Consider the following 15,416-nt stretch of genomic DNA (forward strand, 5'->3'; position numbering starts at 1 on the left):
GGTGAGCTCCACATTCTCCTGCCCCGCCATCTTGATCCCCCTCCTTACATTCATCGCTTTTTAATCAAGCATTTCTACTTCTAGGAATTTAATCTTCAGGTATACATGTACCAGTGTGAAATGACATTTGTATAAGGTTATTCACTGCAGCGTTTATGATAGCAAAATAGTTAAAGCAATCTAAATGGCTTTCAATAGAGGCCTGCTTAAATAAATAATGGTATATCACTTAATGTAACACTATTTAGCTCTTTTTTTTAAATAAGAGACTAGCAAGCTGGGAATAGCTGAGAACTTTCTCAGTCTGATAAAGGGCATCTATGAGAAATCTATAGTTAATATTATACATAATGGTGAACTATAAAATGCTTTCCACCTAAAATTAGAAACAAGGCAAGGATATATGTTCTTACCACTTCTACTCACCACTGTAATAGAGGTCCTAGGAATTGCAATAAAGTAAGGGAAAAAAATAGATTGGAAGAGGCGAAACCATCTTTATTAATAGATGACCTAATTGTTTACATAGAAAATCCAAAGGAATCTACAAAATAATTACTTAGTGAATTTAGCAAATCTTCAAACTACAAAGTCAAGTTACATTTCTATGTATTAGCAGCAAACGATTAGGAAATAATTTTGAAGTCCATCTTCAGCACTATCAAAAATGTATAGAATAACTAGGAATATATTTAACAGAAGACATGTAAGCCCTCAACTGAAAACTTTGATAAGACATTGCTGAGAGAAATTAAAGAACACCTAAATAAGTAGAGAAATATACCTAATTCATGAATTGGAAGTTTTAATATTGTTAGGATGTCTCTTCTCCCTAAATTGTTCTATAGATTCAACACAGTGCCCCAATATAATTTTTGTAGAAATTGACAAGTTTATTCTAAAAAATATAGAAAATGATAAAGACATAGGTTCACACACACACAAAAAAAAAACTTGAAGAAGAACCAAGTTAGAGAGCTCATAACACCTGATTTCAAAAGTTATTATAAAATTACAGTGATTAAGGCCGTGTGGCATTGGAATGAGGATAGACAGATAAGTGGATCAGAATAGAGAGCCCAGAAATAGAGTAACATATACATGGCCAATTGATTCTTAATGAAAGAGGCAAGGCAATTTTATAGGGAGAAGAAGGCTTTTCAACAAATGGTGCTAAAATAAGTAGAAAGACATGGGGGAAAATGACTTGGTCATTTTGATTGAGGACTCTTACCTTATACCACACACAAAAACTAATTTTAGATAGATCCTAGACCTAAACCTAAGAAGCTAAAACTATAAAGCTTCTAGAATAAAAAGAGAAGAATATCTTTGCCACCTTGAAGTAGGCAAAAATTTGAGAGGGCACACAAAGCACTATACATAAAAGAAAAAAATGATACATTGGACTTCATCAAAATTAAAAACTTCTATTCCTCTAAAGATACCATTAAGAAAATGCAAAACAAACAAACAAAAAAACAAGCAACAGTCTTGGAGAAAATATTCACAGTATGTATATATGACAAATGCTTACATCCAGAATATGTATATAAATAATTTCTTTAAATCAGCATCTGCAATCTTTTTCTTTAAAGGGCCATATAGTAGGTATTTTAGGCTTTGTGGACATTATCATCTCAGTAGGCACTAGTACTTAACTCTGCCAGTGCAGGGCAAGGGCAGCCATAGAAAATGCATAAAGAAATGGATTGTGTTGTGCTCCAATAAAGCTTCGTGTACAAAAACAGATGGTGGGCTGAATTTGGCTGATCCCTACTTTAAATCAATAACAAAAAGTCAAACAACCCAATAAAACCAGGCAAAAGACTTGAACAGACACTTTTCAAAAGAAGATAAACAAAGAGCCAATAGGTACATAAAAAGATCCTTAGTATTGTTAGCCATCAGGAAAATGCAAATTGAAAATACCATGAGATACCACTACGTGCTTACTAGAAGGGCCCCCATTTTAAAGGTGAACCATATCAAGTGCTGGTGAGGAGGTGGAACGTCTCAGCCATTGCTGGTGGGATATAAATGCTGCAGCCACTTTGGAAAAAGTTTGGTGCTTCTTATAAAGCTAAGTGTATAAAATACACTTTCCATATGACCCAACAATTCCACTTCTAGGTAGTTACTTGGAGAAATGAAAATGTATGTCCCTAAAAAGACATATACGAATGTTGCTAGCAGCTTTTTAAAAATTATGATGGTGATGATGATGCATCTTTTTTAAACTGAAGTATAGCTGATTTACAGTGTTTCAGGTATACAGCAAAGTGATTCAGTTACACACACTATATATGTATGTATATAAATATATTATTTTTCAGGTTTCCATTATAGGTTATTACAAGATATTGAATATAGTTCCCTGTGCTATACAGTAGGTCCTTGATAGCAGCTTTACTTTTAATAGCTCAAAACTGTAAACAACTCAAATGGCAATCAACAGGAGACTAGACAAACAAGTGGTAGTATATTCATACAGTGGAATAGTACTCAGCAGTTAAAGGAATGATCTGCTGATACATGTGACAGCTGAGTGTAAGAAGCTGGACACAGAAGAGTGCATACTATGTGATTCCATTTAAATGGGATTAGGCAAGAGTCAAAACTAATGTTTAGTTATAGAAATCAGACTAATAGTGCCTGTAAAGGCATGGAGATTGATTGGAAGGGGGCATGAGGGAACTTTCTGGGGTAAGAAAGCTGTTCTGCACCTTGAAAGGGCTGGTGTATTTGTAACTGTATGTTTAAGATCTGTACATTTCACTATATGTAAATTTTACCTCAGTAAAAATAAGAGGAATCTCTTATATTCTAATATGAGCAGAGCTACAAGATGTATTAAGTTAAAAAAAACAAAGCAAACTATAAAGCAGTATGCAGTGTATCACCTTTTCCATAAAAAGGAAATATCATAAGTGTGACTTATGTATTTATATACATATAAGTATATATACGTGTGTGTGTATATTTGCTTGTATAATCATTACATCAAATATAACCTATAGGATGTAGTTAGAAAGCTACTCTAGTTTTGTTTCTCTGTCTCTTTAAATTTATTCAGCCAGACTAGTTTTTTCTCTGCCCCTGAATGAAAACACAGTTCCCAAGACTTCTCTGGTTACTTTTAGGTAGTAAGGACTCAGTCACTTTAAGTGGTAAAAGACACTTTCAATTCAGGAATTAAAATGTTCAGCGCAGTGTGACAGACTTCAGACTTGACCAGAAGTTGAAGTTTCTCCGTCCCCCAGGTTGGGTCAGGAGCAGGGGGACGGCTTGGGTCAGGAGATGTGCAATCCTCTGCTTCTCTCTCCTCTCCTGCTTCCTCACCCCTTCCTTTCCCAGCTTGCTAAAATGGGCTTCTGACTCTTGGGGCTGGCACACCAAAAGTGAAGAGAAGACAGAAGGAGCCAGGAGCATTTTTACTTGACTAGTACTGATTCTAGGATGAGTCTTCTGGGTCTGGGAGATGTTCCAGCCAGCTTTCTCCATGAAGCACTTTTCGGGTTATTTGGAAAGTTCCACCAATGGGCTTTCTCACCAGCAGTGCCCCTTACATGGTCGAGTGCATCTCTGCTCTGGCTGATCATTTCCCCATTCCTCTGGTCGGGCCTTCCTTCCCCTTTCCCGAGGCACTGAGCAGCTACCCACAGCTTCTTTCCACTAAGGTCCCCACAGTCATCCATGTAGCCGTCCTGGACACCAGCCCCACCCCGTTCTCAGGGCTCAGACCTTAACCCACAGGTTAAGGTCTGTAAAGCCTCTGAGTTTTCCAGGAAACACTTCTCATCTGACTTAGGAGTAGTATCCCTTACCCTAAGGGACAGCGGTAGATTCACATGGCAGTTCTCTCTCTCAAAACAAAAACAAAAACATCTCTTTAGAATTGCTCTTGTACATGAGTCTATGCACTTGCCAACACCTGTACACAGTCAACTGTAGCCAGATAAAAAATACAATCAACCAAGGTATCAGGAGATCTCAGGATAAAATGTAGACTACAACAAACGAATTTAACTTATTATAAATGTATGACATAACCTAACTGAAGGGGGTAGAGAGAAAAGGAGCTGGCCTAAGTAACTTTGGGAAATAACCCTGTGACTACGTACTGTAAGCTAAAGCCAAAAAAAAAAAAAAAAACCCAAAAAATTTAAAATACTGTACATAAACACTGTGCTCTAGTTGGTAAATTTGTTTCTCACAGGGTACTATTTAGCAATTTTGAAGCTACGTGCTAGGGTTGATGATAAAGTAAATATCCATGAGTCCATACTTATATAAATAAATGACTGATTAAGTAAATAAATAAATGGGAGAAAGGGGATAAATCTTTACAGAGGATCTCAGATAATGTGTGTAGATATTCCTCCTCCAGGAGGTGGAACTTAATTTCCCTCTTCTTGAGAGCAGGCTGGATTTAGTGAATCACTTCTGAAGAACAGAGTGTAGAAAGAGAAAAATAGTCACATTCCAGTGGAGAAAACTGGCAGGTACCAACCACCTTAACCAAGTGATTTCGGGCAACTTCAGCAGTGGTGTCATGTTGCTGTCGTGTCCCCTGATGTGATCCTCTGAGAATAGCTCTTCGCCTCTGTGGTTTTCTTCCTATAAACCCATAACTGCAGCCTAATCATGAGAAAATGTGAGGGTCATTCTATAGCTTGAAGGACATTTTATAAAATACCTGACCATGAACCTTCAAAAGTGTCAAGGTTATGAGAAATAGGGAAAAACTAAGAAACTGTCACAGACCAAGAGAGACACAACAAATAAATGCAGTGTGGTATCCCGGAACAGAAAAAGGAATTGGTGGAAAATGGTGACTTCCAAATAAAGACTGTGGTTTAGTTAATAGTGTAGCACCAATGTTGATGTCTTAATTTTCACAAATGTACTGTGGCTATGGCAGATGTTAACATTAGGTGGAGGCGAGTGAAGGTACATGGAAACTCTCTGTACCATGTTTGCAATTTTTCAGTAACACTAAAGTTATTCCAAAATTAAAAGTTTATTTTATAAAATGCTCTTCTAATCTCCAGCTTCCAACACTCTTACATTCAGTGTGGGTGAAGGATTTAAGAGAATAACCAGTTTTCTCCTACCTCCCTTTTGACAAGCCCTGCTTGGTGGGGTCTGGCATCTCATTTGGGGATATAATTTTTATTATCTTTGAGCCTCAGCATCAGACTCCTATTTAAATTTCCTATTATGTTCGTGTATGCTAAAAATGTCTCTAGAATGATATACAGGAAACCAAAACAACAGTCGCCTGTGAGGAAAGGTATTTCCGTGGCTCAAGGAGAAGAAAGTGCAGTCTCTCACAGTTTATCCTATTGCACCTTTTGGAATCTGAGCTGTGTGAATGTATCACACTTGCAAAATTTTTAATTTAAAAAAAACAACGGCTCGGTTGTATTACTCTTCTCTTAAATCACCATTCAGTAACTCGGGAACTCTTATAAACTGTTGTGACTCCTGAGAAAGATCCTTCTGTATGTTCTGTGTTGAGCTTCACTGGGGTTTCAGAAGCCATTTTGCCTTCATGGCAATGCGATGCTGGTGACTGCCCAGTTTTAGCAACTTGTCAGATAATTTGGCACTTCTTGGGTCAGGATTATTTCCACTGTTTGGGGCCCACAGAAGGAAAGAAGAGCAGGATGCTGTGAAGGTATGTGTGGCCTCATTAAGATTCATTAGGATGAACATTCCTGGGCATTTTTCCATTTCAGGAAGGGCCCCAAAAGAGGTCAGCTTTCTCATCTACCCAAGGCAGTTATCAACCACAGCTTCATTCATACATTTATCACTCATTTATTAAGCACTCACTCTGTTTGTAAGAAAACTCTCAAGGCTTTTACGTCTTCTTAAAGAGGATAGAAATAAAGCTGGTGGTTTCATTAGTACAGCATTTGATTGAGCCAGTCCTTATCTCTAACAGTTCCTAAAAGAAATGTGATTCTTGTGTTGGAGTTGGTAGTTTGTTATCCAGGAATGGCCAAGACATGAGAGTCAGCAATGTCACTCCCCAAGATTAGGTTTCTGGTGTCTATGGGTCTCCATAATCAGTTTCCCATCCAGGCATCAGCTGAACACTGTGGCAGCACAGATGCCTGGCTTTGTAAAGTGTAGACTGCAAACAAGATGTTAAACTTCTTTTTAGATCTTATACATTTTGGTTGCTGAGAATTTTAAATACACATCTTTTTTTAAGATAAGTAATTAAGTAAACATCTTTGCCACTTATTCTTTTATTTTTTAGCAAGTCTTTTCCCTTGTTTAATCGATGCATCCCTCAAACGCCTGAGTGTTATTCCCTGTTTGCATCTGTTTTGATCAATGATGTTGATGCCCTCCATCGAATTCTAAGTGGAATAATGTCAGGAAGAGACACAATCCTCGGTCTCTGTGTCCTCGCCTTCGGTAATTTTCAATTAATTTTATGTCAGTGACTATTTATACCAAAGTTTCTAGCACTTATGTATGTTGTACAATGGAAATTAGCCTCTTGACTTAAATCTAAAACTTCACTTCATATATTTGCTTTGTAGTTATTTTCAGGGTTTCAGCTTCAAGTGGAGCAGGGGGCAGTAAGACTGGAGGAACGCCAGCTGGCTGTCTGGCCCGAGGCCTCACTAGGTGGGGCTGCCTTAGAGAGGGACCACGTTCCAGGGCCTGCCCCTCAGCTCTGCATAAGGATGGATGTGCAGAGCAGATTGCCACTTTGTGAACTGGCCATGATAAGTACCAGGAATGCATGTCCTCTGGCCCATGTGCCCTCTTCCCCTAGGCGAGCCCGATCACAAGGCTGCTTGGTGAGCAAGGGAAGGAGGTGTGTGCATCATGTTAAATAGCATCAGAGGGCATTGGCCTGATGTATCCAGCTCCTCCTAGGAACAGGCCTGCTGGGTTGTAGGAGGGTCAAGGTCTTGAGCCAGATCATGCCTTTTCCCGGCCTTTCTGGAAGCAGCCCCCCAGGCACTCGTGACCATTTGACTTCCCATTTGCTATTTCAGCTCGATGAGCCCCTTTAAGAGTCAACCTTCTCTTTGAACGAATTAGTGCTCTCTGCTGCTGTAGGCAATAGTAGTGGCCTCTTATTTACCCCGTTATTTACAGCGGCTGCCTCCCAACCTTGGAAGGTTGAAAGCAGCTCTTTGATCAGCCACTAACATAATTTTGCCAGTTTACAAATTGAGTTTTCCATAATTTCATTACCCAAAGGTTACTAATTCCTGAATGCTTGGGGATGCTTAGCTAGCCACCATTATGTAACTTCCAGACTTCTTATGACCCAGGTGTGTCAGACATCGAGCTTGCTGTTAACATCTTAAACCTCATCAGAACCCTATCACTGTTTGTAGGAGAAGCTGAGGCTTCGAGAGGTCTGGGGCTTGGCCAAGCAGAGGTGCAGAGCTGAGACTCAGCCCAGACCTATCTGATTCTAAACCCATGTTCTTAACCACTACACCCAAATATCTATATGTAATCTTGAATTCTTGTTTAGAAAAAAAAGTAGTATAGTATTTATAAATTCACTGAAGTACTTAGAATAAATTCATAGGCTTAAAAACCCCCAATTGGAAACTGATGTGCAGATTTTTATACATACATCTTATAATCTTAAATTTTTTTTTTTATTTTTATTGCGGTACGCGGGCCTCTCACTGCCGTGGCCTCTCCCGTTGCGGAGCACAGGCTCCAGAGGCGCAGGCTCAGTGGCCGTGGCTCACGGGCCCAGCCGCTCCGCGGCATGTGGGATCTTCCCGGACCGGGGCACGAACCCACGTCCCCTGCATTGGCAGGCGGACTCTCAACCACTGCGCCACCAGGGAAGCCCCCATTTTTCTTTTTTTTTTTTTTTTTTTTTTTTTTTTTTTTGCAGTACGCGGGCCTCTCACCGCTGCGGCCTCTCCCGTTGCGGAGCGCAGGCTCCGGACGCGCAGGCCCAGCGGCCATGGCTCACGGGCCCAGCCGCTCCGCGGCACGTGGGATCCTCCCGGACCGGGGCACGAACCCGTGTCCCCCGCATCGGCAGGCGGACCCCCAACCACTGCGCCACCAGGGAAGCCCCCATTTTTCATTTTTAAAGGCATTCATCTTTCATATTTAATGAGAGCATCTGAGAACACAAAATTAGAACTTTAGATAAGTTATGAAATCAAAAAAGTTAAGTTTGATAAAAAATTTTAGATGGTTCATTTGGACTTAAAAGAAAGTTTAGGGTTTTGGGGAATAATACCTGCTTTAAAAGAAATTTTTTTTAATTCAAGAAGAGTGCTAACACTTTCAGGAAGTGGCACTGTCACAGACCTAACTTGTGTATGCTTCAGAGAGGGGCCTGGGTGTGTCTTGTTTTTTTGTTTGGTAGATGTCCAAGATATTTAGAGATTGAAGGAAGTCCTCAGCCCTCACTCTTTTGGAAGGTTTAGGCATTCCAGCCCCATCATCATCCCCCTCATGCCTTGATGGTTGTTAGAATTGATACGTTTTGCTTAATTTTCTAGCCTTGTCTTTGGCCATGATGTTCACCTTCCGATTCATCACCACCCTTCTGGTTCACATTTTCATTGCACTGATTGTTTTGGGATTGCTGTGTAAGTATTTCCACTTGATTGATTACTTCTTGATTAAATGAAAAGCCTTACCATTAAGTGTAGAACTTAAAAGCTGGCATTTCTGAGCTACACGGGGTCTTAGAGAGTCTCTCGTCCAACTCCCTCATGATACATATGAGGAGGCTCAGACCCAGAGAGGACAGGGAGGACCACAGGATTGCTTCTGTGTCACAGATCACAGCAAAGTTCCTGCCCAGCCTTCTGTCTCTCCTGCACTGTGCCGCCTCTCAGATGAGCCGGACAGGTGAGTGGTACTGGTTTCCACACCATTAAAAGTCAGTTCCAGTGCCTGTTGGAAGCCCTTTAAAGCAGAGGTCCCCAACCCCCGGTCCGAGGCCTGTTAGGAACCGGGCTGCATAGCAGGAGGTGATTGAGCGAAGCTTCATCTGCCACTCTCCTCCCCCACCCCCATCGCTCACATTATGGCCTGAACCATCTCCCCACCTCCCACCCTGTGCGTGGAAAAAGTGTCTTCCACAAAACCGGTCCCTGGTACCAAAAAGGTTGGGGACCATTGCTTTAAAGGATGTCTTCTGAATTTTCACATCACCCATTGACACGTGGGTACCCACATTGTCATGAAAAGGCTCCGGCCAATCTGAAGAGACGCAGGCCCTGAGCTGGGGCAGGGTCCCGGAGACCCTGCCCGGTACCCACTGTTTTCCTTTTCAGTGCTGGATCCTAGATCCATCCAGAAGTTGTCGGGGAAGAAGGGCCGAGGGGCAGAGGCATGCAGGGAGCTCAAGGCAGCAGCTGTTTCTGAGCAAGTATAGGATATTTTAATTTTTAATAATTAGCATGACCAAATAAATAAATAATTGGCATGACCGTAGGTGTTTCATTCCCTAAACAATCAGTTCTGCAGATCACAGGTGCCCAGCGTGCAGGTGCTGGAGGACACGCACTATGGCTTGTGAGGGTGCCTTCCCCACCTACGGCTAGTAAAGACGACTGTGACCTCCCTGTCATCACTGTGGATGTGGTGCAGGTGGCACTTAGTACCTGAATGCAGAGCATTTGCAATGTCGGGGCATCCGCCCAGTTTTGTAGGTGCCAATCCAATATCCAGGCTGCCCCTGGAGTTGTCACCCGCAGAGCTCATTTGGAAATTTTAGACTTTAGACTCTAATATTGTTCCTCTCACCATCCCATTGGTGTAGTTTCCTCCCTGCTCACACCCAGCCCCACCCATGGGCTAGGCTGACAGGACACATATGTGTTCCTGAGTCACCTCCCTGCATCTCCCAGAGACAGGCAGCCACCCCAGGTCTGGCAGGTCCTCAGCTGGCCTCATCCAGCTGCTTCAGAGGGCTGGTCATTGCCTGCAAAGCCCCAGGGATTTGGGACCCACTGCCTGAGCAGGGCCGCCTGGTGTGAAGGGAGGGGCGGGTGCTTACTTCATGGCATGCGCGCTGAGTTCTGCTGGTGTTTTGCTTTCCAGTTGTCTGTGGTGTCTTATGGTGGCTGTATTATGACTATACTAATGACCTCAGCACAGAATTGGACACAGAAAGGGAGAATATGAAGTGTTTGCTGGGGTTTGCTGTTGTGTCTACAGTTATCACGGTAAGAAGCACCCTTCCAGCAGTAGATCAAGTAGCCGGCCAGAACTCTGAAATCCAAATAATTAGATTTTAACCAAAAAACAACGAGCACTTGTTTTTCTTTCACTGCAGAATGTATATACGTGTTAGTGTAGTGAGTGTACATACATGTCTAGTGCCTTTATCTGAGATACCTACATAGGAATGCATTGCAGCCTTCAAAAAGATGAGTAAACTCTCTGACTTCGTTCCAAGTCACATCCGCCATCTCAGAGGTCGGTTCGTTACCCTTGCTGACTCATTACCCTTGAACACAGTAGAACCGCTTTCACCCACAGGCGGCTATAGGGGGGACGCCGCAGCGCGGAGAGGGAGCCAGACATACAACAGTTCCCATTTCCTGGTTTGCGGAGAGTCGCCACCCCTCTAGCCAGTGGATGCTCTGCTCTCAAGGCTGTGACAACTCGCACTGCCCTTGAACACAGAGAGCCCTTTGTTTCTAGACGTGCGGCTGCTAGGCTAAGTTGGTTTGAGAGAACCGTCGCCTCCTTGGTGAATTCCCTAGTTAAGAGCAGGCAAACAGAGAGCATTGAGCCTGGAGATACTGGTTGTTGGGGGAGGGTGGTTGGCAACTGAAAATCGTTCTGGCCCCTCCCCTGGTGCTGATAGCAGTTCTGGAATCACAGGGCCCCGGAGAGGGTCGGGAACTGATTTCAGGTGGCCCACGGGCATCCTTTGGTGTGTTGCTTGCTAACCGTTTCACGGAGGCACGGCAGCCGGGGTTTCCACACACCCATTAAATCTTTAGCAAGGGCAGATTCTCTCACCAGCTCAGCTCTCTCCTCTAAGGGAATCCTTCGGTTCTCACATTTGGTATAGGCTTCCCGTTTTCTCCTTTCTAGTGAGGTGTCAGGTTTGTGTTTGTCACTTGAACTGCATCTCAGTGAGCAAGTATCCCATAAAGCAAAGCTCCTGGTTCGTCCTGGGACCAGGCCCGTAGCTGAGCCAGGGCGTGTGCAGGAGGCTGGAGAATAAACGCCCCCCTGCACCCCAGGCCGCATGCTGGGCTGTTGGCACTAGGGGCAGGGAGGAGAAGGGCTGGGAGCCGGGAGAGCTTGCTTCTCCCCTTCCCCCACCCCCAGCCCTCCACAGGGCTCCCTTTGTCTTCACACACTGAACCATTAATGGCCGCTGGATGCCAGGGTCCGGGGAATGCTCTTCACCAAGCTTAAGGCTAGGGAAGGGGCAGGCTGTGAGAGCAGAGTGAGGAAGCGCACCACGGCTCGCACACCATTCATTTAACACACGTGTCACTGCTGCTCAGTCTCTACCAAGGACTGGCTGCTGATGAGCTTGTTCTCATAAGAGCCCTAGCTTCTTTGTCACCATCACCATTTACTGAGCGCCTGTTATGCCCAGGGCCCTGCACTAAGCAATGGACCTAGCAAGACAAAACACAAAGGTAACACACACCCCACGATGAGATGAATTACAGGGCTAGCAACGCCATGACGTGGTACACGGGGAGAGATGGCGGCCTATGAGGGGGGCTGCCTAGGAATATTATTTCAGTGGTTTCAATAAAACCACTAGCAGCGATGAAGAAAATGGGATGAATGGCATCGAATGCTCGCCTCAGTGTGTCAGCCTAGGGGCACAGGCTGAGGTGCAGCAGTTTGCAGCTTAGAGCCCAGAAGGGTGAAGTTGAGGCTTGATCCCTGTGGTGAGTCAGCTCTGCTGTCCACCCCGCCCAGCCAGCGCCCCTAGCACCATCCCCAGTGGGTAATGCTGATCTCCCTTGAGACTGGGGAAGTGATGGGTTAGAGTTAACTCATCACTTGTGGTCAATATCCTGGTGTACTTTGAACGTGAGGGGAGCATTTTATATTTTATATATATATATATATATATATATATATATATATATATATTATATAAAATATAGTTGAAAAACACACACACATTTAAACACACACATTTTACCGTTCCACTCAGGAGCTAGCCTCGTTAAAATTTTTAGTAAAAAACGACAACAACAAAAAATGTCCCTCTTCCTTGTTGGTTGTGCTAGGCATTTAGGACACAGAGACGGAAATTCCTACCGTCTCCTCCGGGCATCTTCCCTGTCTCCTCAGGCCAGTCCCCACAGCTATGGCACGAGGCCCTGCTCCCAGCCCCAGGAGCAGTTTTGCACAGTTTATCCCACTGCCCTCTGACTTTCCTCCACTTGATTATGAGGTCCCTGAGGTCAGCAATGCCCAAGCCCAGCTGGAAGAGGAAGGGCATCTTAGGCCAAGGGAGTAGCATGGGAGGGGTCACATAGACAAGAGAGGAGCCTGCAGGAAGTTCCCTCGGCAGGAAGGGACCATGCCAGGAAGATCCTGATTTACAGTGATGATGATTTCGATCTTTATCCAGGAGCTTTGGGGAGATGTTGAAGGATTTTGAGCAGGGAGATGATATCCTTGACTCTACCTTTTACAAAGATCCCTTTAGCTTGGGTTAGAGGAGGGATTGAGGCAGGGGTAGGGGGCTAAGGGGATTAAAAGCAGAAGGTAGTGCGGAGGCTATTGGGGTCTGGGTGAGAGACGTTGAGACTTGAGCTGTGGCATCAACGTGGGAATAGAGAGGAGAGGATAGATTGAGAGCTCTATTGGGAAACTGAGTCTGAGGTGACTGAGATTGTGCTGTGCGCTGGGACTGTGCCAGTCCTTGACAATAACAGACGGCCCTGCCCTCAAGGAGCTTGATGTAATGTGAAATGCAGACAATAAACGTCTACAGTAGAGTATGTTGAGTGCTACAGTAGGGTAAGTATGGGATAAAATGGAAGCATGCAAGAGAGGAACCTGATTTTTTCTTGGAGAGTCCAGGAAAATTAGGGCCACTGGAGTAGGGAATACAGAGGAAATAAGTTTGTGTATGAAGATAATGAATTCGGTTCAGGACAAGTTGAGTTTGAAACCCTGTAGGACACCCAACGCCTGGTCAGTAACTGAAGTGCTTACTCATCCAGCACCTAGAGAAAAGTGAGGCTGGAAATTTTTTTTTAACTGGCTTCAGGATCTTAGTTCCCCAACCAGGGATCGAACCCGTGCCCCCTGCAGTGGAAGCGTGGAGTTCTAACCACTGGATCCTGGAGATTTTTATTTAAAGTTTATCAGCATCTAAGAAGGATTCTAAAACCACAGAGGAGTAGGAGAGACCACCCAAAGGATCCCAAGAAATAGCAACTGAAGAAGTAGAAGGAGAGCCAGAGGAAAGAGCAGTCACAGAAGTCAAAGGAGAAAGTTTTAGGAAAAGAGGAGGGGACAAGAGACTCACACGCCATACTGAGGTCAAGCAAGATCTGGAATGTTTCCTTGGGATTTGACATTCAGGAGGTCAGATGAGGTGACCTTGGGGAGAGCAGTTTCAGGAGAGTCTTGGGGTCTGGAGGTTTACAGTAGCTGAAGGATGAGTGCAGGCATGGACGTGCAGATGGCTAGTGTGCACTAGTACTTGAAGAAGCTCGCCTGTGAAGGAGATGAGAGATGACGGTGGCTGGACCGTGGTGTGAGGGTAGAGGGAGGTTTGTTTCTTTAATATGATACAGGGAGGCCAAAGCCAGCAGAGGAGGAGGCACAGAAGGTTGCTTTGAGGCACGATCACTGTCCTCTTCCCTCATACTTGTGTCCCCTTGACCTTCTGCAGTCCTTCAGCATTCTCTGAGCATCTTGGGTGCTGTGGAGGGAAAAAGAAATAGACGGTTCCCTGACCCCAGAGGACCTAATTCTCGTTTTCTCTCATTATCTGACCAGATTGCAAGCTCCTTTAGAGCAGGAACTGTGTCTTGTCCACTGTTGTAGAAGCAGGATCTAGCATAAGTATCAGCACATAGTAGATGCTCAGTTAGTATTTGAGACTATGTCTATTCTATTATAATAAAAGTAGGGAGTAACTATCTTAAAAGAGTTGTTTGCCAAGATGTCAGTAAAATATTGGGGTTTGTTTTCGGCTCTTCTCAGTTCTTCATTATTTTGAATAATTTAACCCCTTTCTCACCAGGCAGTTCTGCTCGTCTTGATTTTTGTCCTCAGAAAGAGAATAAAATTGACAGTTGAACTTCTCCGAGTCACAAATAAAGCCATCAGCAACTCTCCTTTCCTGCTGTTCCAGCCACTGTGGACGTTTGCCATCCTCATTTTCTTCTGGGTCCCCTGGGTGGCCGTGCTCCTGAGCCTGGGAACTGCAGGTAAGGGCAGTGGGAGTGGGGTCCATCACCCTGGAGTCATGCACGAAAAGCCTCACCGTTCTGGAACCATTGGCCTGTTTTTGTAAGGACCAAATTTCCCATGCAGCTAAAGGCATCTAATGCCAACAGTGAAGGTGCCTGGGGCTCTGTCATGGGAGAAAAAGCAGGAAATTCTTTTTCCTCTTTTGTATCAGTATGTAAAAAAAAGAACCCAGGAAAGACCCTGTTAAAATGTTGTGCTCAGAAGAACGAGCTTAAGTTTAAAGCAAGTATGCACAGATGTTCACATTGCTTTGCTCCTGAGAAGACAATACTATCCTCCATTCTGCTGTCATACCTATACAGTGGTTTTCCACCAGAGATATTCCTCAGAATCAGCTATGATGCTTTACTAAAATACAGATGCCTGGGCCCCATCCTTAGAGATTCTGATTCACTTGGTTTGTGGTAGGGTTATATATTTTTGGATCCCTGTAAGAGAGCAACCACATTCTAGAACAGTGCTATTCAAAGGGTTGTCTGACACCGGTAAAGGAGCTTATGCCAGAATGTATATTCCTCCATCACTTCCTCCATCAAGAAAGTCTTGCTGTGAAAAAAAAAATGTCAGCAGAACGAGACGATAGGCCTAGTGATGCAGCTGACCTACCTTCTGGCACAAGCTCCTTACCTCACTGTGGACTAATCACATACAAAGTGAGCCCAGGCCACTAGTCTATGGCCCCCAGTTTGAGTGATACTGCTCTAGATCTTCTCTCACTCACTCCTCGATTTGATTTAGTTAAGGCCCAAACTCACATTCTGAGGTGAGTACAAAAGAGTAAGTTGCTTTTGGAGACTGTCACCAGGCAGATAAAAACCACAGCAGATGTCAAAGCAACAAGGCTAACATAATTTCTTAATGTTTATCAAGTTTATTCTGTTCCCTGTAGGCTCCAGTTGTATATGTAGGAATAACTACATGTAGTAGATTCTTAGTAAACTAGGTTCTCTTACCTCTCTTCTGGA

General features: G+C 43.8%; 1 protein-coding gene across 1 annotated transcript in view; it reads left to right on the forward strand.

Annotated features, from left to right (window-relative positions):
• SLC44A3 (solute carrier family 44 member 3) overlaps positions 1 to 15,416 on the forward strand; it is a gene marked incomplete at both ends in the record, with an annotated part of 90,645 nt that overhangs the window by 19,390 nt on the left and 55,839 nt on the right. The window contains 4 exons of the mRNA XM_079727374.1: positions 6,275 to 6,435; positions 8,520 to 8,609; positions 10,072 to 10,196; positions 14,222 to 14,408. Coding sequence (XP_079583500.1) covers positions 6,275 to 6,435; positions 8,520 to 8,609; positions 10,072 to 10,196; positions 14,222 to 14,408 — 563 coding nt within the window. The remainder of the gene's footprint in view (positions 1 to 6,274; positions 6,436 to 8,519; positions 8,610 to 10,071; positions 10,197 to 14,221; positions 14,409 to 15,416) is intronic.

The sequence above is a fragment of the Hyperoodon ampullatus genome (genome assembly GCF_949752795.1).
Source record: "Hyperoodon ampullatus genome assembly, chromosome: 2".
Classification (NCBI taxonomy): Eukaryota; Metazoa; Chordata; class Mammalia; order Artiodactyla; family Ziphiidae; genus Hyperoodon; species Hyperoodon ampullatus.